This window comes from Artemia sp. Qi Xiang Cuo, chromosome 15, assembly GCF_049724085.1.
Source record: "Artemia sp. Qi Xiang Cuo chromosome 15, ASM4972408v1, whole genome shotgun sequence".
In the NCBI taxonomy this organism is placed as follows: domain Eukaryota; kingdom Metazoa; phylum Arthropoda; class Branchiopoda; order Anostraca; family Artemiidae; genus Artemia; species Artemia sp. Qi Xiang Cuo.
Genome location: NC_142808.1, coordinates 45048665 through 45071801, shown reverse-complemented (window position 1 = coordinate 45071801; position 23137 = coordinate 45048665). Strand labels below are relative to the sequence as shown.

The window sequence follows — 23137 nt, the reverse complement described above, 5'->3', positions numbered from 1 at the left end:
TGATAAGCGACCTTTTTAATAGTCCATTCGATTACTGAGCTGTCTTGGGCAAAGCATTGAAATAGCAGTCAATATCAGGGCAAATGAATACCACTTTACTATTGGGAATCTCGTTTTAGAACACCAGCAGTAATGGGTCGAAAATGAAGGGTAATCATAGCCAAAACTTTTGATATTGCTAGGGGATCACCTAATTCAGTTTTTAGTGTTAACTGACAGAGTTCCAAATAGGAAATGCTTACAGGGAAAATTTTAATTTGCACATCTGTGTTGTTAGGATAAACAACCCAGAAAGACCTTTTGGTACTTATGCATTATACGGTAGCCTACTCAGCGCTATCGCTATATACTGTATACAGAAACATTAAAAAAAAACAGTCAAACAAGTATTTGCAAGAGATACATGGATCACAAACCGTGGTTTCTCGTTGCATTTACAATATTTAAACTATTGCTTTTTGGCGTTAAGGGGGGGAAAATGTACTTAGGTGAGGTTATGTATTTAATCTATGCTTGGCTTTGCTTGAGACAAAACCTTTTATAAACATTAGATGAAGTCAATTATAGTTCAGTTTAAGATCCAAGCAATCAAAATAAACACCAGCACATTTCAAGCAGAGCATTACCTGTTTAGCTAAAAAAAAACGATGAAAATCATTGTCTATCCCATTATTTAGAAGTTTGATTTAAGCAGGAAGTCCTCCTAACTTTACTTAAATACATTTGAAAAATTAAAATATAATATGTTTATTCATCATAGGATAATTGATAATTATTTGTAAATAGCGTAAGAGTGGTCGAAAGAGTGAAAGGGGTTGCGCAAGCGCCGGCAGCCACGAGTGAGCACTTTTTTGACTTGCACTCTTTTTTAACAATTTGCACTCTATTTTGGCCTTGATTTGCACTCTTTTTTTAAGTCGGCAGTTTGTAACCCTGCTTGAATGGTCTTATTAAAGTACTGTTTTAACTTTTCGTTGCGTCACGTTACGTCGATAGTAAACCGGGCCTTAATTCAATTACTTTAAACAAAATTTTAGATGGGGGGTGTTCTATTTTCCCCTTTTGGCACTGCCGCCCCTCCTAAATTAATGCTCTGGATCCGTACTTACCCCATGGTCACACCCCCTCCCTAAGGGGGTATTCAACGGTTTCATCAACCCCTTTTTCCTTTTATGTCAGTTTCTTTCGGTCGGAAAGAAATTCAATTGGCAACCTTGTCTTGGCGTCTATATTTTCAATATATGCGATCTATGCGTAAAAAATTTTTTTCAGATTTAATTTTGATGTAAATTATTTTGAAAAAGATTGAGTAGTTAATAATGAGATTTGTTTTATAGGAAAATTTTAACTTAAAAAAACCTGGTAAAAAATAAAAGGTTTAATGTTAAAAACTTAATGTAATATTTGTTAAAATATAGATATCTGTCAAGTTTTTATGCATATTTAAGTTATTAACAAAATGAATGATTTAATTTTTGTAAAGCTGGTTAACCCTGTGTGACGGTAACTCTGAACTCAGGAACCAGCTAATTATTTACACCATGCTATCGTGGTAAATGCATTCTTCTTCTTAGAAGATCATTTGATATAGGACTAATAGGAGTGATTATTTCTATAAAGGAGACCTACTTTGATTCAGGGAAAGTTTGATTTTTTTCCAATGAAAGGTTAAAAAATTCTTAAACATTGTCTTTGTCTATGCTCAGTTTTTTTTTTCAAAAAAGTCTAGGAAGCAACACAACACAAGCTTACATTGCCAAAATTTCAAAAAGCTGAACCGTCAAATATTAACTAGAAAACCTAGTATCTATTTTATTTTTAAGCAATGGCTCTGATTGGTGTAAACTACCAACATAAGGAAGTATTGGTTAGGCTGTGCAGCAATTGTAGAAGAGAAGCAAGTGACATTTGCTTGCCTTAAGGCAGTGGAAACAAATCTGATCCTTAGTCAATTCACAATAGGGACAACAATATGGTAAAATTCTAGTATACCTACTTTTCGCCGTCTTGGAAAGGGAAAGGTTAAGAAAATGAAACTTCCAGGGATGGGTCTAAAGACTGAAATATGTCCCGGGAAGGTAATCTGAAGTACCTACCTCCACTCCTTCTCCCTCTAGAGGACAATTATAGATGGTGACCTTTAAAAATCTTTGTGTTATAAAAGTTAAACCTTGCGAAATATGTATTCTGCATAAATGAAGTTCAACAAAACGGTTTTTAGCTTTACAGGTTTTCTCAGTCCCAATTTATAAGGTTTCAAAGATGTACAAATACATTTCCTAAATTTAGAAAAAAAACATTGATATGGATTAAAATACACTATCTGCCATTACGTCTTGCAGACAGCTTGGTCCCTCTCCAAAGAAAATTATATCGGAAAGACAAGACCCTGGAAGGGGTCACTTTGGGTAAACGGAAAGTTACAACAATTTTGTGACATAATTTTTTCTTTGGTACTACATAACCAGATAGTCGGGTTTCTCAAAATACTTTTTTCTCTGTGATAATTGATGAAACCACTGATTGCACTGTTAATTGGCAACTAGCTATCATTGTAATGTTATTTAGCAAGAAAGAACTAAAACTTCATGTCGAAGTACTGGACATGGTTAAGTATAGTGTTGAATCGGCTGAGGGTCTGACTAACTATATCAAACAAGTCATTGAAAAAACTCGACTCCCTGGCAAAATATTGTTGGATTTTGTGCAGATACTACTAAAATCATGTTTGGAGCCAATAGATCTTCTTCAACGCTAATTAAAGCCATAGTGCCCCATATCTTGAATGTGAAATGCTCATTTTTGCATGCTTGTATTTGCATACTTGTCCTTTCCCAAGACACTAGAAGACTTGGCCTATGCCTACTTTTACAGATGTGCTTCCAGGCGAGATAAATATGCCGAATATCAGGAGTTATTTCAACGCCAAACACATCGAAATCCTGCACCAGGACAGACACGTTGGTTGGCCCTTCAGGCCTGCGTAAAGTGGTTTATTGAGTATTGGGTTGCTCTTATTCAGTATTATCGTTATAAATTCATTCTTTACCTTTTGCATTATTACAGCCATACCAATTATTCTTCTTTCCTTTTTTATCTCTTCAACGTATTGCAATCTTCCTTATTTCCTAGACTCCCGATTTCTCTTATTTCTTTTCTTGGCTGCGAATACTGATGACATACGCGTTCCTACCCATGAAAAAATCTTATGTCGCTTATGTTTCAACTTGTTTATATGTTCTCCGGAGAAGATGCATCTCTGTCTGGCTTTGGATAATGGTTGAGATCAGGGTTGCCAACTTGCACACTTTTTGTTGAAATGCACTCTTTTTTTTCATTGCACTCTTTCACTCCACGGACCGTATTTACTCTCCTTTAGCCCATTATTTGCTCTTTGTATTCTTTTATGAATTAATTAAAAAAGCTTTTTCCACAAGATAAGTTTTTCAAAGAAAAGTAAAGAGCTTCATTAAACCAGAAATGAGCAAAAATAAAATCAAATAATCTACCAAGCGTGAAACTACCACAAATCAGTATCGATAAATAAATGAATCCCAAAAACGAACCGAAAATACAAGAAATAACTGAGTCAAACTGAAAACAAGCAGGAATTAACAGGAGTAGGGCTCAAAACCCCTATGCCTTCCCAAGGCCAGAACATAATTTGCACTTTACTGAAAAACTATGAATGTTTTTACTTTTATAGCTTTAATAAATCAAATATTATTAACATTTTGATTACTAAATATCAGTATATGTATATTAAACTGACTATATTAGTCAGTGTATATGTATATTAAACTGATTCATTTGTTTTTGTTTTTTTTTTCAGTAAAGTGCAAATTATGTTCTGGCCTTGGGAAGGCATAGGGGTTTTGAGCTCATTAAATTTTTATATAGGTAGGCACGCGTATGTCATCAGTATTCGCAGCCAGGAAAAGAAATAAGAGTATATATAAACATTTATACTCATAGTCATTAATGAGTCATTATACTCATTTTCGTTATATATTCATAGTATATATAAACATTTTGAACTGATGAGCTTTCACCAATTAATATAATTATATATCAAATATTGAGATTAAATTATTAGCTTTTTTTAAAGTTGTTAAAGACGAATATGGTTTCCCTACAAACAAGTGTTTGGATACTGCCTCCTTTCCTAACTTTAAATAAAAACCAAAAGCCTACTGCGTCATTGGCGCTTAACTGGAAACGGATTATATTACAAGTATTTTCTTTTCCAGTTCTTAAGGCATTGAAAATAAAAATACAATTACAGTGAAACAAATTCTTGAACTGATGGACTTTCCTCAATTAGTATCATTATACATCAAATATTCAATTTGATGTTGTTTATACTTTCCACGACTGTTCAAGACGCATATAGTTTTCAGTAAAGCGCCAATGACGCAGTATGTTTTAGACTTTTACAGTGAGAGAATGAGGTCATACCCGAACACTTGACTATTGTGATTTTTGTTCGTTTCAAGCTTGATTTGCATATTCAATTTAAGTCTCACTCGTTTTAAGATTTACTTACTAATTTACATTAATATATATTGTTTGTTTTCATTGATTGTTTATTTAATTTCTGTTCGTTTTAAGTTTTATTTATACTTCAACAGGAAAATATTTTTTTTTCGTTTCAAGCTTGGTTTTCCTATTCAATCTAAGCATTACTCGCTTTAAGATGCATTTATTCTTTTATATTATTACTTTTTGTATGTTTTTACTATGATTGTTTATTTAATTTCTGGTCGTTTTGGGTTTCTTTGATAGTAATTTCTGGTCGTATTGAGTTTGAATTTTAAAAGGTATTTGTATCTGCTGAGCTTAAATATTAAAATGGCCTTTACTTTTCTTTTAAAAACTTATTTTTCGGAAAGTTGTTTTTTAATTAATTTTTGTTCGTTTTTGATTGCAAAAAGTTTCAAGTTTTTAAAAATTCCTTTTTTCAAAATCAAACTTAAAAAAAATCAAATATTCATCAAAGCGTCAAAACTGATATCAAAGTAACAATATCAAAGTATAAAATGGGCTTGTGTCAACCCCGGAGTTTTTATTATCTGATGTTTGAACTATTTTTAACAAAATTGCTATCTCGAAATTTTTATCGGATGGGTTTGGGGAAAAGGGCGTGGGGGAACTAGATTAAGCTTCGGTCTCTTTTGACTCTTTAAAAGTGAACTAGAACTTTCTATTTTCAATCAAATGAGCCTTCTCTGAAGTCTATACGAGTATCCCTTATATAAGAACCATATATATCCCCAGAGTATAACTTACAACGCCTGTTCCTGGGCCCTAGGGGGTTGTTTCGACCCTGGAGTTTTAGTATCTGATGGTTGGACTATTTTTAACAAAATGGTCACCTGAAACTTTTATCGGATGGGTTTATCCATCCGATACACCCAAAGGCGTGGAGGGCGGGAGGGGCTAGTTGCCCTCCGATCTTCTTTCACTCTTGGAAAATGAACTACAACTTTTAATTTCCATTCAAATGAACCCTCTCTGAAGTTTATACGAGTATACCTTCCATAAGTACCATATATGCCCCCAGAGCAATACTTACAACGCCTGCCCCGACCCTTGGGGGGGGGGGGTTGTGTTGACGAAGGAGTTTTTCTTATCTGCCCTTTGAACTATTTTTAACGAAATGTCCATACGTAAAGGAGTTTTTGTTATATGATCTTTGAACTTTTTTTAACAAAATGGCTACCTCAAAATTTTTATCTGATGCATTTTTATCTGACGCAGGGCGTGGAGGAGGGGGGGGGGCTAGTTGCTCTCCGATCTTTTTGACTCTTAAAAAATGAACAAGAACTTTCAATTTCGAATCAAATTAGCCCTCTCCAAAGTTTATACGAGCATCCGTTTCATAAGAACTATATATGCCCCTAGAGTATTACTCGTGACGCCTGCCTCCGGGCCCTGGCGGGTTCCGTCGACACAGGAAATTTTCTTATCTGACCTTTGAACTATTTTTAATTAAATGGCTATAATAAAATTTTTATCGGATGGGTTTGGGAAGAAAGGGTGTGGCGGGGGGGCTAGTTGTCGTCGGATATCTTTTGACTCTTAAAAATTGAACTAGAACTTTCAATTTCCAATCAAATGAGTCCCCTCTGAAGTTTATATGAGCATCCCTTTCCTAATAACCATATACGCCCCTAGGACAACACTTAAGACGCCTATCCCCCGGGCTCTGGGGGTCGTTATTGTTATTTAATTTTTTAAAAATTTACAAAAAACAGGCTATCTCAAAATTTGTAGCGGGCGGGTTTGGGGGGAAAAGAGCGTGGAGGGGCTAGTTTTACTCTCTTGAATCTTAAAAAGTGAACTAGAACTTTCAATTTCCAATTAAATGAGCCCTCTATGAAGTTTATACGAGCATTCCTTTTATAAGAACCATACATGCCCTTAAGGCATAACTTGGAACACCTTCCCCTGTGCCCTGGGGGGTTCTATTGACACCGGATTTTTTCTTATCCGACCTTTGAACTATTTTTAACAAAATTTCTATCTCAAAAATTTCATCATTTGGGTTTTGCAAAAGAAGGCGTGGGGGGGCTAGCTGCCCTCGGATCTCTTTTGACTCTTAAAAGTGAGCTCGAACTTTCAATATCCAATCAAATGAGCCCTCTCTAAGTTTATACGAGCATCCCTTTCATACGAACAATATATGCCCCAGGGCATGGCTTACAGCGCCAGCCCCCGGACCCTGGGGGGTTGCGACGACACCTAAGCTTTTGCTACCAGACCATTGAACAATTTCTAACTTAATTGCTATCTCAAATTTTTTATTGGATCCATTTGGGTAAAAAGGGGTGTGGGAGGGGGCTAGTTTCCCTCGGATATCTTTTGACTCTTAAAAAGTGAACTAGAACTTTGAATTTCCAATCACAAGAGCCCTCTCTGAAGTTTATACGAGCATCCCTTTCATAAGAACCATATACGCCCCCAGGAAAACACTTCAGACGCCTATCCCCCGGGCCCTGGGGGTCGTTATTGTTATCTAATTTTTGAAAAATTTACAAAAAACAGGCTATCTCAAAATTTGTAGCGGGCGGGTTTGGGGGGAAAAGAGCGTGGAGGGGCTAGTTTTACTCTCCTGACTCTTAAAAAGTGAACTAGAACTTTCAATTTCCAATTAAATGAGCCCTCTATGAAGTTTATACGAGCATTCCTTTCATAAGAACCATACATGCCCTTACGGCGTAACTTGGAACACCTTCCCCTGTGCCCTGGGGGGTTCTATTGACACCGGATGTTTTCTTATCCGACCTTTGAACTATTTTTAACAAAATTTCTATCTCAAAAATTTCATCATTTGGGTTTTGCAAAAGAAGGCGTGGGGGGGCTAGCTGCCCTCGGATCTCTTTTGACTATTAAAAGTGAGCTCGAACTTTCAATATCCAATCAAATGAGCCCTCTCTAAGTTTATACGAGCATCCCTTTCATGCGAACAATATATGCCCCAGGGTATAGCTTACAACGGCTGCCCCCGGGCCCTGGGGGTTGTGACGACACCTGAGCTTTTGTTATCTGACTTTTGAGCAATTTTTAACTTAATGGCTATCTCAAAATTTTTATTGGATACATTTGGGGAAAAAGGGGCGTGGGGGGGGGGGCTAGTTGCCCTCTAATCTCTTTTGACTCTAAAAGACTGAACTAATCTGGAAATCAACTACGCTGAACAAAATGGCTATCTCAAAATTTTGATTGCATGCGTTTGGGGGAATGATGGGCGTGGGTGGGGGGGGTCTATTTGCCCTCCAATCACTTTCGACTATTAAAAAAGGCACTATCCCTTTGAATTTCCAATCGAATCAGCATTTTTTGAAGTTTCTACGACAACACCTTCTATAAAAACCTTATATAAACCCAGGGCTTAACTTAAAACCCTTGCCCCGAAGGTTATAGGGAAGTATCCTCCTCAAAAACATATTTTCTATCTGGAAATCATTTACGCTGAACAAAATAGTTATCTCAAAGTTTAGATTGGATGTGTTTAGGGAAATGATGGGCGTGGGGGGGCTAGTTGCCCTCCAATCGTTTTCGACTATTAAAAAGTGCACTAGAACTCTCGATTTCCAATCGAATGAGCTCCCTTTGAAGTTTCAACTACGACCCCTTCCATATGAAGTGCCTCTGGGAAAAAAATAAATAATAAAACATTGGAGCCGTTTGGCCTTTACTATAGGCAACGCTACAGCATTGCCTCTGATATGGCGCAGCTCCGGGTTAATAGTGAAACCTCTCCACAATATTTTGCAGAGTCTGGTCCCTATTTTTGCTTCTCATATCAACTAATAAAACCGTCTAAAACGACTTAGGAACTGGACACAGCATGAACTTTGGACAAGGTTTTAAGGCCAGCATAGCATCATCAGTGGCGTAATTTCGTCAAAATCCTAGAGGGGTGTGGGAGGGGTATGGCAAAGTTGGAGCTAATTTTCCCAAATCAAGCGAAAATGACAGTGGAAACTGAAAAATGAGTACCATGAAGGTAAAGAAATCTGACCCGTTTCTGTGGATGCTTAAATTATGCAGGCTTATCTTAGTTTTGGCAAGATTTTGAAGAAACTAAATTTCAGCGGGGGGAGGTCAAACTGGGGTCTGGGAGGGGCAGTTAAACCCCTCCCCCCCTCCTCTGTCCCATAGCAAATTACGCCCCTGGTCAACCTTAGGTGGCTTACCGCTGGACCAAAACTGACGCAGTTTATGGCGTCCATTCTGGCTCTTAAATTCAGGTCAAAATGTTGTCTAGTTTTATAGGCTACTGGGGTATGACTCAATGGGTTCCCCATCATTATCTCGTCATAAACAACCGAGGGTTTACCCATATAATCTATCTAAATTCATCAATGAAGGTATGCAATATAAAGTTAGCTGACAGAATGGTCTGCCCCCGGGTAGGAGCTTCTTCAGTAGAAACAGCTTCAGGACCAAGTTTTTAAAGTTAGTGTCGAGATTTTGCGTAGACGCTCGAGTCTAGAAAAACTGTATTACTTGTTTTAAAGATATAATGATCTAAGGTTATTGACTTGACACTAGGAAATTTAGACAATGTTGAAAATCGCGATATTCCTTGGCTTTCTTATTTTAAAAGGTATGCTTTTGATTTATTCCTGTTATTTTACAAGGCCAATTTTTCTAAAGGGAGCCAGATTTTTTTACCAGCAAAAAGACTGTAGTGTTTGGATTTTTGGATTTTTATTTGATCCCCCCCCCCGCATTTAAGAGGAAGATGGGTTAGATACTCCCCTGGTGGAATTTTTCTAAGGGGGCCTATAGTAAAATTCTACTTTAGCAACTTTCGGCTATCTTGGAAAAGGGTTAGGTTAGGAAAATGAAACTTTTTTGGATGGGTCTAAAGGCTAAAGAATGTCCCGGGAACATATTTTGAAGTACCTACCTCCACTCCTCCCTCTAGAGGGTCCTGAAATTTTCCTATATGACAGGTCTATTGAACCTATTGAAATTTTGACAAAACAACATTTTACCTTAATTTTCCTCTGGCTTTAGTTCAGTTTTTTTTTCTCTGGCTTTAGTTCTGAAAATGCAATTCTTGTTATTTGAGTAGAATTTTAAGCCATATCAATGTTTTTTTTCAAAATTTAGGAAACGTATTTGCATATCTTTAAAACCTTATAAATTGGGATTGAGCAAAGTTGTGAAGCTGAAAAAAAATTTTTTACTTCATTGAAGCAGATGATCTATTTTGCAAGGTTTCACTTTTATGACACACAGATTTTTAAAGGTCATCAAATGTCAAAACCCTCTAGAGGGAGAAGGAGTGGAGCTGGGTACTTCAAAATACCTTCCCGGAACATACTTTAGCCTATAGACCCATCCCTGTAAGTTTCAACTTTCTAACCTAGTCCCTTTCCAAGATAGCCAAAAGTTGCTAAAGCAGAATTTTACCGGGACCTATAAATGACAATTTTTACCAAATAAATATTGCCCCTAATTGAATTTTTATATCCTAAAAGGGGTGGGAGGGAATTCTCCCTTCCCTCCCCTGGCGGAACTCTCGGAAAGGACCGTTTTTCACAATTATAATTTTGTTAGACTCACTGTTAATTTTATAGCTAGGACTGGCATGTTCTGCACCATTGAACTTAAAGCCTGAGACAAAAGTACTCTTTTGGACCACCTTTCTCTTTCCCAAATTAGCCCTGTAACATTTACGTAATATTATAAATATATGACACTTTTATGCGAAAGATGGTATTTTTTTACAGCTTTGTCGCTAGAAGAACAATACAGCCAAAGTTATTTCCGTGTTCCTTGTATCCCTAAAAAAAAAAATTAGAAACTGCAATTATCTCACTTTTTCTTTTGAAATGTTTCGACTATATTGGATAAAGCTCTATTTGGGAATGAAATGGGGTAAAAATCTAGATGGAGGCCTTTTGTCTATCTTGGAAAGCGGGTGAGTTATTTGAATGAAACCTCCATGAACACTTGCAAACAGACCATCCAGGCGTCAATGATCCCTCGGGAAGACATTTTTGAAGAACCTACCTCCCCCTTTCCTCTTGGAAGACATGATTTGTTTCTTGTTGTTTTCATTGGGGGGCGGCGGTTATAAAAAAAGAGCAAGTTTTAAGTGACTGTTTAAGTAAGAAGTGGCCAAAGGTCAAGAATATTTAGTATCTTGCGAGACCTGGTCCAAAGGTACCTCTACCTCCGTCCTTGAGTCTATACACTCCAAATACTGAGATTTGTTCGTAACACCATAGGAGAGGGCTCTTCAGAAGCAAACATCATAAAAAAAAAATTGAATTAGGACGAGTAGATTCCTTATTTTATGCTTCTTTTCAGTGTATCAGTCGCTATTCCAACAATAAACCTATCCCCCCCCCTTTGATGGTCCCGTATATTACCTATTAATGTATTTCTCCGTTACTTTAGTCAGGTCAAACTTCATAGGTTCTATATTAGACCCTATGATGAACCGCGCGAACTATGTTAGAACCGTATATTCTCACAGTCTGAAATTTATATTCGTGATTGAGTGGAATATTCACTAAAATATTATTTTAATGATTTTAAAAAATGGATAATAAGTGAAGGAAACATGATAATCTGATTAAAAGAAATGTGTTGCATATTCTAAAGTAAGAACCTCATTGTTTAATGCTTTATTTTAGATTTATATACTCCTCGGGATATCCTTGGGATCATTAGGGGTGGAGGGAGGGGCAATATACATTGTCAGAAAAGTAACGGTACTCCTGTATTATTCAGAACACACTCGAGAAGTTTGCTGAATGTACGATCTATGAAAACTGGTTTCATAGCCACAAAGACAAACAAAAGGTGACAGAATGCATTGGACTTGTATAATTTGGGCTATATATTTGCACAATAGGTGGGGGGGGGGGTAAGATTAGGTTATGTTACTTTACCCCCACAACCCCCTAATTTGCAAATGTATAGCCCAAATTATATTACTATATAAACTAAAGTAAGATATTTTCATCATATTTTGGTATATTTCATTAGCTTTAACCAAACTTCACTTTGCGAGTGTGTTCTGAATAATGCAGGAGCACCAAAGTGACCATGATATTTGGAAGTCTCATAAAATAAGGAACCAAATGGAACTTCTTTTATTGAGAAGTTTCCTTTAGAACAGCACCTCTCCTACAGTGCTGGTTTTTTTTTAGCCTTTTGCTCAATCTTGGAACATTTGTGCGTGAACCCTAAGCCTAAAAAATCCTTGAACGTCCCAGTGTTTTTAATTTAAAACCAAATACGTGCTGTCATTTTCTGTATATGTTATTCTAACCTAGCAACTTCATATTGTAATCACTCAATACTTTTTCTTGTTCTTGGACCAACGCCTGATCTGGTTTTCTTCTAGATTTCATAACATTTTGAGGTATGAATATGAAGTCAAAAATAAGCTCCCCTTTAAAAGTATCGACTATCAACGCAAGAGCAAGCAGGTTCGTCATTTAGAAACGGGTAGTTCTCTAGGTATTTAAGTAGGGGAGGGGTAGTACCTCCTCTGACAGCATTTTGGTACCAGGCCACTTCTGAGCTAAACACCATGACACAAAATTCTTACTTCAGAACATTCACGAAATCTCTATTTATTGGGTTTTAGAGTTGCTTCTAGTTTGACAGTGTTGCAGCCACTCTCTCCTAATGCCTAGTTATGGGTTTCGGCTGTATAAATATGTTCTGAATCTTGTTTTTTAGTTGGCATTAAATGGCATTATGAACGAAGGGTTCATGAAAATAAATATTAAAAATAATGTAAATCCACGAAATCCGTAAATTTTCATGAATAGGCAATATCCAGGTACTAGTGGAAAGGGGTAGTCTTTTGTATTTGGTTAGTATTTACGGGTATCCTTCTATGTTTAAATCAGGAAAGAATAATATCTGTCACTTGTAGTTTTAGTGACATTCTTTTTGGGAAATGTTGGTGTTGAAACTTCGCTTTCATATATCGACTTTGAGCACTGAATTGCAAAAGAAATAACTAGATTTAGTTATTACAGAGGTGCATTCATGACTAAAAATTTCATAAATTAATTTTTTTTTTTTTATTAATTATTACTTTATTATTACTTCATTACCAAGTCATTACCAATCAGTCATCACCAAATTCTTACTTTATTTCACTAACTCATCATTCATCATAAATATTTATTGTCTCATCAGAAACCGAATTTTTACTGTTTGCTTTTTTTCCTCTTTCTTCTTTTTCTTTTCATTATTGTCTTCTTTTTCCTGTTTCTTCTTTTCTTCTCTTTTTTCTTTTTCTTCGTTTCTTCTTTTTCTTCTTTTCTTCATTCTTCTTTTCTTTTCTTTTTCTTTTCCTTATTTTCTTCTCTTTGTTCCTTTTCAATTCTTTTTCTTTTTTTTCCTCTTTTGATTGTTTTCTTTTCCTCTTTTTCTTCTTTTTCTTCTTTTCCTCGTTCCTCTCTTTCTTATTTTTTTTTCTTATTTTTCCTCTTTTCTTCAATCTTCTTTTCTTCTCTTTCTTCTTTTTTCCTCCTTTTTTTCTTTTTCCTTTTTTCTTATTTTACTTTTCTTCTCTTTCTTCTTTTCTTTTCCTTCTTTTTTCTTTTACCGCTTTTTCTCGTCCTCTTTTCTTCTCTTTCTTCTTTTTTACTTCTTTTCTTCTTTTCCCTTTTTTCCTCATTATTCTTTTCTTCTATTTGTTCTTTTCTTTTCTTCTTTTTCCTCTTTTCCTTATTCTTCTTTTCTTCTCTTTCTTATTTTTATTTTTCTTCTTTTTCCTATTTTCCTCGTTCTTCTTTTCTTCTCTTTCTTTTTTTTTCTTTTCTTCTTTTTTTCTTTCCCTTATTCTTCTTTTCTTCTCTTTATACTTTTACTTTTCCTTCTTTTCTTCTTTTTCCTCTTTTCCTCATTCTTCTTTTCTTCTCTTTCTTCTTTTTTCCTTCTTTTCCTCATTCTTCTTTTCTTCTCTTTCTTTTTTATCTTTTCCTTCTTTTCTTCTTTTTCCTCTTTTCCTAATTCTTCTTTTCTTCTCTTTATTCTTTTTCTTTTCCTTCTTTTCTTCTTTTTCTTCTTTTCCTTGTTTTTCTAATCTTCTCTTTCTTCTTTTTCTTTTCCTTCTTTTTTCTCTTTTCTGCCATGCTCGGCAGAATTTTCGCCACGGTTGGCAACGTGCCACCCAATGTATGTGATTTTTCAAAGTGCCCCAATTAATGAACCTTACTAGCCTTAATATTCCTGTGAAAGCGCCTTATAATCTGACTATGTTAGCTGGTTGAAATGGATTTCAATTTCACTTTTTTCGGTCATTTTCAAATTTCTCGCTTTTAAGTCAAAGCCTCCTCCCCCACGCAAGGAGCCAGACAGTTTACAAAAGGCTGACACTTTTTAATGCATAGAAAATTGTTTCCGCTTTGAAATACCACAAGCGAAAAAAGTGCCGAAATTTCGCTCTAAAAGAGTGAAGTGCCTTAAGAAACAAAAAAATTTAAGCTGAGCATGTTGATTTCAGGTTACGCTAGGCAATGTGGCCCAATGCCAAATGACATATATATCCCCAAAGGCGAAAAACGAAGCCTAAATTTTTGGGTCACGAAGGAGGAGATAGGCGAAACTATAGTGGAATCCAAAAGATCAACTTTGGCAGCGATCGAAACAACAACTGAGGTAATTTCTTTTCTTCTATAGCTAGGGGAAACGGAGCTACTACTCCCTCTCCCCCACCCTACAATTTATAGAATGTTTGACAATAAGACAAATATAATCGAAATGAGATACATAAGACAGGCTTTATGCATGCTTTTCCAAGACAAATTCTGACGACGCCCCTGCTCAATTACAGTGGTTAGGTGTATTTCCGAACCACAGTTCATATAATTATCCAGTATGATCATACTCTATCTCACCCATTATAAAAACCCGGACCGGGGTGCGAGTGCTCCGGAGAACGTTTTTGCAGATATAAACATAAGCGAAGTCAGATTAGCGGGAATGCGGGTTAGTCTTTTTCCGTTTGTTTCCAAAAAAGTGCATGGAAAAAATCGTAAACAGACTAACCCGCATTCCCGCTAATGCAGAAATAAGTGGGAGGAGCTTTTTGTTCGCACCGAGAACGAAGACCAGAAATGATCTGCGATAAGCTTACTGGTATATTCTGTCTACTGTGTTCCGAACAGACCTTTTGTCTTAGCCAATTTATTTTTGGAAAATGTACATTTAAGAGGCATTTTATTTTCATTTATTAGTGATTTGCCATTACCAGTGAAGAATTAACGTCAGCCAAGTGCTGAGAACCTTGAATTTAGAAAACATAAAAAGTGGGCCGACCGAATTTGATGTCTGGACAGCCCATGCTTAATTGACAGCTTTTTCGTTTATTATTTGCAGCTAAATTCATATAACAAGTTTCAAATAGCATTTCGTTTCAGAAGAAGAAATGGCTCGAGTTTAAAGTTTGCATAGTAATTGGTATTAATTAATATTTTTCGTTTATTATCACTTGCAAAATAACTGGTATTATTAAATTTGCATAGTAATTGTTTTTTTTGTGTGTGTGTGTGTGTTTTCTTCAATTTTTGACAATTTGAGAGATTATCTATGGGACTTACAATCGTACTATTGCATAAAATAAATTTTTTAAATTTTAAATGTCAATTTAAAAAAGTAATCGGTAACTAAAAAAGTTCATACCAGATGTGCATTTGGGTTAAGCTGAGTTGTCCCAAGCCAAAATAAATTTTGGTACTTATGTATTATACCACCAACACTCAAGAAGTAAAGTTAGGTTAATCCTAATGAAAAATACCAAAACATGATGAAAATGTAATATTTAAAAACAAATTTGGGCTTTATGTTTGCACATTAGGTGGGGGGGAGTAACCTAACCTAATCTAAGCTAACCTAGCCCCCACCCCCTAATGTGCAAATATATAGCCCAAATTTTATAATTCCAATGTATTCTGTCACCCGCCACTTGTTTTCCACTTAGCGTAAGATAATTATTTCTTAATACAGACAGATAAAACCGGGTTTTTTTCTCTAGTTTTACACAGTGTAAACTTGGGTGTTGGTGGTATAATACAGGTACATAGGTACCTAAATTTTACCCAAAAGCCTAACTGAACAAACTTATTGAACCTGCTATATCGATTGATGACGTATGTAAAACTCAATGTATATACTTTCTTCATTTATTTTACGTCTAAGACATATTATCGAGCCCTTGTTCGAGATAGTTTTTGACACACGAAACTAAATTAAAACTAAATTTTAATGAAAACTAAAGTTTTGTTATTAGATCGTCCATTTAAAACAATGATCGACAGCAGAAAAGCTCATATCAGATTGGTAGCAAGATTAGGTATACCTGGGTCATTCAAAATAAAAAAAAAACCTTCCCCACAAAAAAAGCAACAGACATTGAGCTCGGTCCAGCGCCAAAAGCTGTTGAACCTGCTGTGTCGATGAGTGATGTTTGTAAAGTCCTTTCTATTTCCAGCTTTTGTCTCTCATTCCAAACTGTAACCTAATTTTAGGTTACAGGGACTGAATATACATGCTTTTCTATTAAATCTTGCTTGAGACACACAGAGCCGTTCCTGGGGCTCATGGTGACCGGGCAAAATTAATTACAGCGCCCCCCTCCTGAGTCAAATATAAGCAAAAGAGATGGTACTCATGTGTTGTTTAGAACGCACTCGAGAAGTGAAGTTAGGTTAATCCTTCTGAAATATACCAAAATATGATGAAAATGGAATACTTTAGTTTATATGATAATATAACTTGGTCTATATATTTGCACATTAGGGGGGGGGGTTAAAGTAACCTAACCTTACCCCCACCCTACCCCCCCTAATGTCTTTGTTGGTATTGAAGCCTAAAATTGACAAGTCCAATGCATTCTGTCACCGTTATTTGTCTTTGTGGCTATGAAACTGGTTTTCATAGATCGTACATTACGCAAATTTCTCGTGTCTTTTCTGAATAATACAGGAGTAGGCCTACCAAAAGAGCTGAATCAAATTGAAAAATTTAATCAAAGTGGGCAACCCCCAGTTGCACCCCCGCCAACTGTGGCGCCCGAGGCAGCTATCTCTGGTTCCCCTACTTCCCCCCTTTGAACGGCTCTGGAGGCACAGGGTTTTACTGTCCTTGTCCTTGCAATCTTTAGTTACTAAGCAACTGCTCCAAACTTATCCGAGGTTCTGTTTTGATTTCGGATGGTCGAGTTACCCTAATAAGAATGACTCGTCTAGCAGAATATACCCAATGACAGGTTTGTACCCAGAGCCTCAAAAGGCTCTAGAGGTTTAAAAAAAACACCCTAAGCCTTGGCTATTCTACTTTTATCATCTTCACGGCACCCACCATCTTCACTAATAATTAATTTAAAAAAAAACCTTTTTCCACAAAATAAGTTTTTCAAAGAAAAGTAAAGAATTCCATTAAACCAAAAATAAATATAAAAATCCAACAACCAACATAAATGTTTTTACTTTTATAACTTTAATGAATAAAATAACATTAAGATTTTGATTACTAAATATCAGTATATGTATATTGAACTGACAATGCACAGTCATTTGTATTTTTTTAAGTAAAGTGCAAATTATATTCTGGCCTTGGGAAGGCATAGGGGTTTTGAACCCAACTCATGTTTAATTTCTGCTCTTTTTGGGTTTGACTCAGTTATTTATTGTAATTTCTGTGCCTTTTGGGTTTCATTTATTTATCGATGCTGATTTTTAGTAGTTTCACGCTTGGTAGATTATTTGATTTTATTTTTGCTCATTTTTTCTTTAATGGAGTTCTTTACTTTTCTTTGAAAAACGCAGTTTGTGGAAAAAGCTTTTTTTAATTAATTTCTGTTCGTTTTATATTGACATAGTCTTTTCAGGGAAAATGGAAATAATACTTTAAATCTTTTCGTTTTTTAAGACTTTATAATTTGGCCTGCTATTTGTATGCTGGAGAAAAATTTTCGGAATTTTTAACAACATACTCCCTTTTAAAAATCTGAACACAAATAGTAGTGTTTAATTCAGTTTCATACCTCCTCTAGTTGACCTGAAATAGAAAACTTGATACCATTCGCAAAAAAATCTGTTTACTTTCTTTGATACCATGGATACACTTACGCTATTTTGATTTGGTTAAATTTTAAGAGCAGAAACAGTGGCAAAAGTTTGAATATATTACCCTCAGTCATTCTTGGGATACTGCTGAGATGCCTCATTGGGAATTAGCATTAACACAGTGCATTTTGATTTAATCTTAAGGCAAAATTTAGTTTTTAAACATAATGGGCAAAAGGGAGGGTGGACGTGGGAGGGGGACTAGTTGCCCTCCAATCACTTTCGACTATTAAAAAGGGCACTAGCCCTTTCAATTTCCAATAAAATGAGCGCTTTTGAAGTTTCTACGACATCGCTTTCAATAAAAACCTTATATGCCCCCAGGACATAACCTACAACCCTTGTCCTGAGGGCTGGGGGGGGGTGACTGTCAATCTCAAAGAACTATATTCTAGAACTTTCTACTACGTTGAACAAAACGGGTATCTGAAAATTTTGATTGGATGTGTTTGTGGGAATGTTGGACGTGAGAGGGGGGTTAGTTACCCTCCAATCACTTTCGACTATTAAAAAGGGCACTAACCCTCTTAATTTCCAATTGAATGAGCCCCTTTTGAATTTTTTACGATAATGTTATCTATAAAAACCTTATATGACCCCAGGGCATAACGTAAAACCTTTGTCCTGTGGGCTCTGGGGGATTTGTCACCCTCAAATACATAATTTCCAGAACTTTCAACTAGTTGGACAAAATGGCTGTCTCTAAACTTTGATTGAATGTGTTTGGGGTATTGGTGGGCGTGAGAGGGGGGTTAATTACTCTCCACTCACTTTCGACTATTAAAAAGGGCACTAGCCCTTCAGTTTCCCATCAAATGTGCCCTTTTTGAAAATTCTACAACAACTTTGTGTATAAATCTTATATGCCCCCCAGGACATAACTTACAGCCCTTGCACTAAGGGCTCTGAGGGGGTTATCATCCTAAAATACCTAATTTCCAAAACTTTCAACTCCGTTGAACAAAATGGATATGTCAAAATTTTGATTGGATGTGTTTGGGGAAATTATGGGCGTGAGAGGGGGGTTATTTGCCCTTCAATCACTTTCGACTGTTAAAAAGGGCACTAGCAGTAGTTATCTAAGTACCATTTTGCTTGGCCCAATAGCAATTCCCATGTTATTTGCTTGGCCCAATAGGAAAAACATTTCCAGAGCATGTTCTAAGGGTTTATATTCCCTCCCATGTTATTCTAAGGGTTTATGTTCCCTTCCATGCTATTCTATAGCGCTAAGTCCCTTCCATTGTTATTCTATGGGACCTCTACACGTGATTAAACACGTTATGAAACTATGTGCTATTTGCTTATGTCCCGTTGGTACCATTCCAAACGAGTGGGGATTCCCTGCCTGTTCCTAAACATTTCAAAAAAAAGATAACAGTATGAACGGGGATTCCCCGCACAAATTTGTTTCAACTCCAAGTTTTTAAACCAGACTGTGTTTTTTTCGAGCTAACGCCTGTTTTTAGGGAACCAATCAGATACAACGGAGGTATTTACCCCTCTCTCCCTCTCTCAATTTTTTTTGTTGTTGCTAGCTCAGTTTCATTGTGACAGTGAGTGTTAACACATGAAAAAATGTTCCATACATGTCCACTATGTTTGTACACACTGGGCAGCTGGTCATCATGTGAGAATTGCACAATGATTGACGAGTATGATGAAAAGTGTAGATTATGCAACCCGTGTAAATTACATAAAGGATATGCTGTACAAATTAAAGGTTGTAATTCCTGTCATGAAGAGATGTGTGACTCTCATCCTAGAGGCCACCTATATTCCAATTGCCATTATGATAAATGTAATCAGTGGGAGAATAAATATCCCGGTATGATTGGAAAGAATCCTAACCATCATTTTAGTTTATTGCTAAGAGATTGGTATTGTCGTGGTTTTAGATTGTTCTGGGAGGAGGAAATGGGTCAACGATTCAACTGTTAGAACAACAAAAGAATTTGGTTTCTACGTCATCGTTGTGAAGACAATGACTACTATGATTATAAGCCCGATGATTTTTATTTGGGTGTGACGGAATGTGATTCACCCCTTGAGGACACTATTTGTGACATTACTTCAAATAAACAAATTGAAACATGTGAATTCTATAGAATGAATGAGAAAAGTATCATTGACTATACAAAGAGATATGACAAGAGTGAAGTTACACTCTATTGTAGAAAATGTGACCCCGACATTGCAGTACATCAGGATCAGTACACTGTGAATTCAGATAATCTACCTGCACTAGTTGTTGTCGACAAATACCTATACCTAGTAGAAGATGAAATCTAAAGAGTAGAAAAGTCGTTTTATCATGTATATAAATTTTTATTAATAAACAATTTCACATACATTTTTAGAACATTTTATTCGTAGGGCACTAAAATCCATATTAAATACGCTTGTAAGTATATTTTTCACTAGAAAGTCGTTCAATCGAGGTAAGTCAACGTAGATGTCGAGAAACTGGTTGTAGGTATAGCCACGACATCTGAACATGAAAAAGTGTAGTGCATGAAAGCCAGATGTCTTAGTCGTTAAATCCTGTGCTCTTCGTTGATTTTGAATAATGGTTTTCCCACTGCTTTCAATAAAGTTGCTGATGTATGGAGTGTAGAATTTATACAATAGGCCAAGAGGATCAAAAAATTCAATATTCTTCGCTGTTTGAAAGATGCATAGCCAATGGCCAGTCTTCAAAGTCGACGGACTTCTATTAACAATGATTAAGCTATTGTTAACTCTTGAAATTTCTTCAATGAAGTCCGAACGTATGCAATAGGACCTGTACTGGGACATGTATGGATCCATACTAAATACGTTGATTATTTGGTTTGTGTTCATGGTGCTAGGTCTAATAGAACACTGCCGTCGGGTGTGATTTCCCAATAGGTTTCAAATTGACTCAGTGATATTAGCGTGATACTCTCAGTCAAAGCATCGGCAAATGTACACTCTAAACGTACATTCCCTGTTCGTACTATGCTCATATCCTGAGTCCCCGACAAGTCCATAACAATTACCCCACGATTTTTTGAAAACATTGAGTGGGTTATTCCATTTTCAAATAGTTGAGAGTCATGATCTAGGGACTGCATGATCAAATCGTACAGAGTTCTAAAGGATTTTGTCAAATGATAGAGTGTACAGTGGAATACCATTCACTTTGCACACAAGGCTAGATAGGCCGGAAAAATTAAAATCATGGGGGGATTCAGTCCAGGATCCAACGGCACTGCCACTCTTCACAAAGTCCAAAGCCAATTTTGACGGGATTTTTCCATTGATAAACGATGATTCGGTATGGCTACGAGAGTCGGTGGCAATCCGAAGTTGATTGGTGATCGTATTGGAAACAATGATTTTAATGTTGTTGCCATTGACTCTTATCTTTTCCACTGCCAATGCAACAGAGCTCATAACTTGTTGTTTTCGGACGTTGAGAATTGCCGATGTGATAATGACATTTGCATCGGGTGCTGCGGGGAGTATTTTTCTCAAAATGAAATTCGATATGGCCAGCTGTAACTTTATCTGAGTCTTGACATTAGGGGGTAACCAGTGTGAGTCAATAACGTTATCATGATTTAGTTTGACAATCAGATGGTACTTCTGGGCCACAGCAGTAGTCAGCTCACTAGCGTCGACAATACCTTACCGATACTCATTGCATAGTGTTTTCCCTCTCCACTTTTTGTACGTCTTTGGTGTCATCATCATAAATTGTATGTAGCTTGCATTCCTTGTGGGGGAGATAAGTCATCTTAAGAGAAGAAATCCTTCTTTGATCTAACAATCTTCTTCTTCTTCTGCTTATTGGTCTTCCTTATTTTCTTCCTCAAAGTCCTTGTCGATGTCCTTCGCTTCCCGCCTGGGTGGAGACTGATGAGTGAATGACGTGCACGCATCCTTTTCAATCCCACCCCATTTTGTCGAGATTTTAATTGCTCACCAACGGCTCTTGCTGAAGATCTAATATTTTCCTTAACACTCTCCTTGAAATTCTTGCCCGACCCCCAGTCCTGTAGTGTGGAGGCAGCAAAACTTAATGCAGCAGGCACAAGATATTTTCTGGCAAGGGGTAGTGCAGAACGAAATAGCCTAGCAAACCAGCTACCAAAACCATAGCCAGACATTGCAGTACGGCTCATATAGTAGTTCAATCTATTGCCTATTTGACGTGGACTCAAAGCACCAATATAACAATCGATATTGGGGCAGACAAATGGAATTCTTCTATTATTCATTTTAAGTGATTGTGCTATCGCCAACAATTGGTCGAAAATGACATGTAATCACTGCTAAGCCTTTTGTTATTGCTAGGGGATCACCCAATTCACTTCTTAGTGTTAACTGACAGAGTTCCAAATACTAAGTGTTTACAGGAACATACTGAAGATGCTTTATATTATAGTGATGAACAAGTTCATGAGTTGTTTTTCCTTCAAGAACACGTATGAGGGGGACATTTGAATTACCGACTCTTCACGTTTCCGCAAAGGATGCATAGAGAAATATGCAAGAGTCCGAGGCGAAACCAGGTGGATAATCAGTAAAAATAACTTGATTCATCCCGTAAACAGCGCCTGAATTTTTCCCATTGATCGTATTTTGTTTAAAGCCAAGAACATCCCTCAGATTATCATTTAGAATAATTATTTTGGTGTCAACAGGTGAGATAATGTAATCATATCATATTCCAATAAATAATTAAAATGGAGTATACTATTCATACGATATGAGATTTTTCTATTGATTGTAAGACAAATCTGTCATATAATCGTATTCAATTTATTTCAATTTGTTATGAGGATATTTGGTAGATTTAAGTGCTTCAGCTCATTAATAGTCGACAAAGAGTGTCCAATCAAATGGTATAATTTTTATATCATACACACAATCCTTTCTCAGGATGTCGTAGGTATTTTTCAGAATACAATCGACATGAACCACTTCATACGCACCGTGAAATTTGATGGCGGGGTAGATTTTCGTCCAAAAATCACTTGTCGTGTTTAAGTCGTTGTAGAGAGGATCAGAAATATTGGACATAAATGTTACATAGAAATAATTGGACATTGTCAATATTTTCATGACCGATCCGAGAATCAAAATCAGAGTTGTATCCTAGCCACCGAAAAAGTAACTATTTTATACCCCTGCGAGTACGAGTCTTCAATATTTTTTCAATTTGACAGATTTCACTATTATCTTTAACTTTTTTGACTTGATAGTCTTAAAAGCAAACGAGAATCTTCTTACCGTTGGTATCGCAAAAATGAGAAGTTGTGGGTTTAGTGTTTAGGATTTTCTCCACTTTAAAAAATTCTGCGGACCACAAGTAATTCCCTTTTTCAAAAACATTAGTTTTCCTATTAATTCGAACAGGATCACCAACATTGAATTTATTTTTCTTATTGACAGTCGATTCATTGGAATACTTTTTAAGAAAGATGTCAACTGTATTTCGATCACCATGGTGAACTTTCGTTGGCGTAGAGCTGGACAATGATCGA

The 23137-nt window shown here is 36.3% G+C and overlaps 1 protein-coding gene across 1 annotated transcript in view; it reads left to right on the top strand.

The window, feature by feature from the left end:
- The first annotated feature begins 8959 nt into the window (after window positions 1-8959).
- LOC148943726 (uncharacterized) overlaps window positions 8960-23137 on the top strand; it is a 54910-nt gene continuing 40732 nt past the window's right edge. Inside the window, exons 1-2 of the mRNA XM_089101481.1 lie at window positions 8960-9115; window positions 14000-14154. Of these exons, the coding sequence (XP_088957607.1) occupies window positions 9073-9115; window positions 14000-14154 (198 nt within the window). The 5' untranslated portion in view covers window positions 8960-9072. The remainder of the gene's footprint in view (window positions 9116-13999; window positions 14155-23137) is intronic.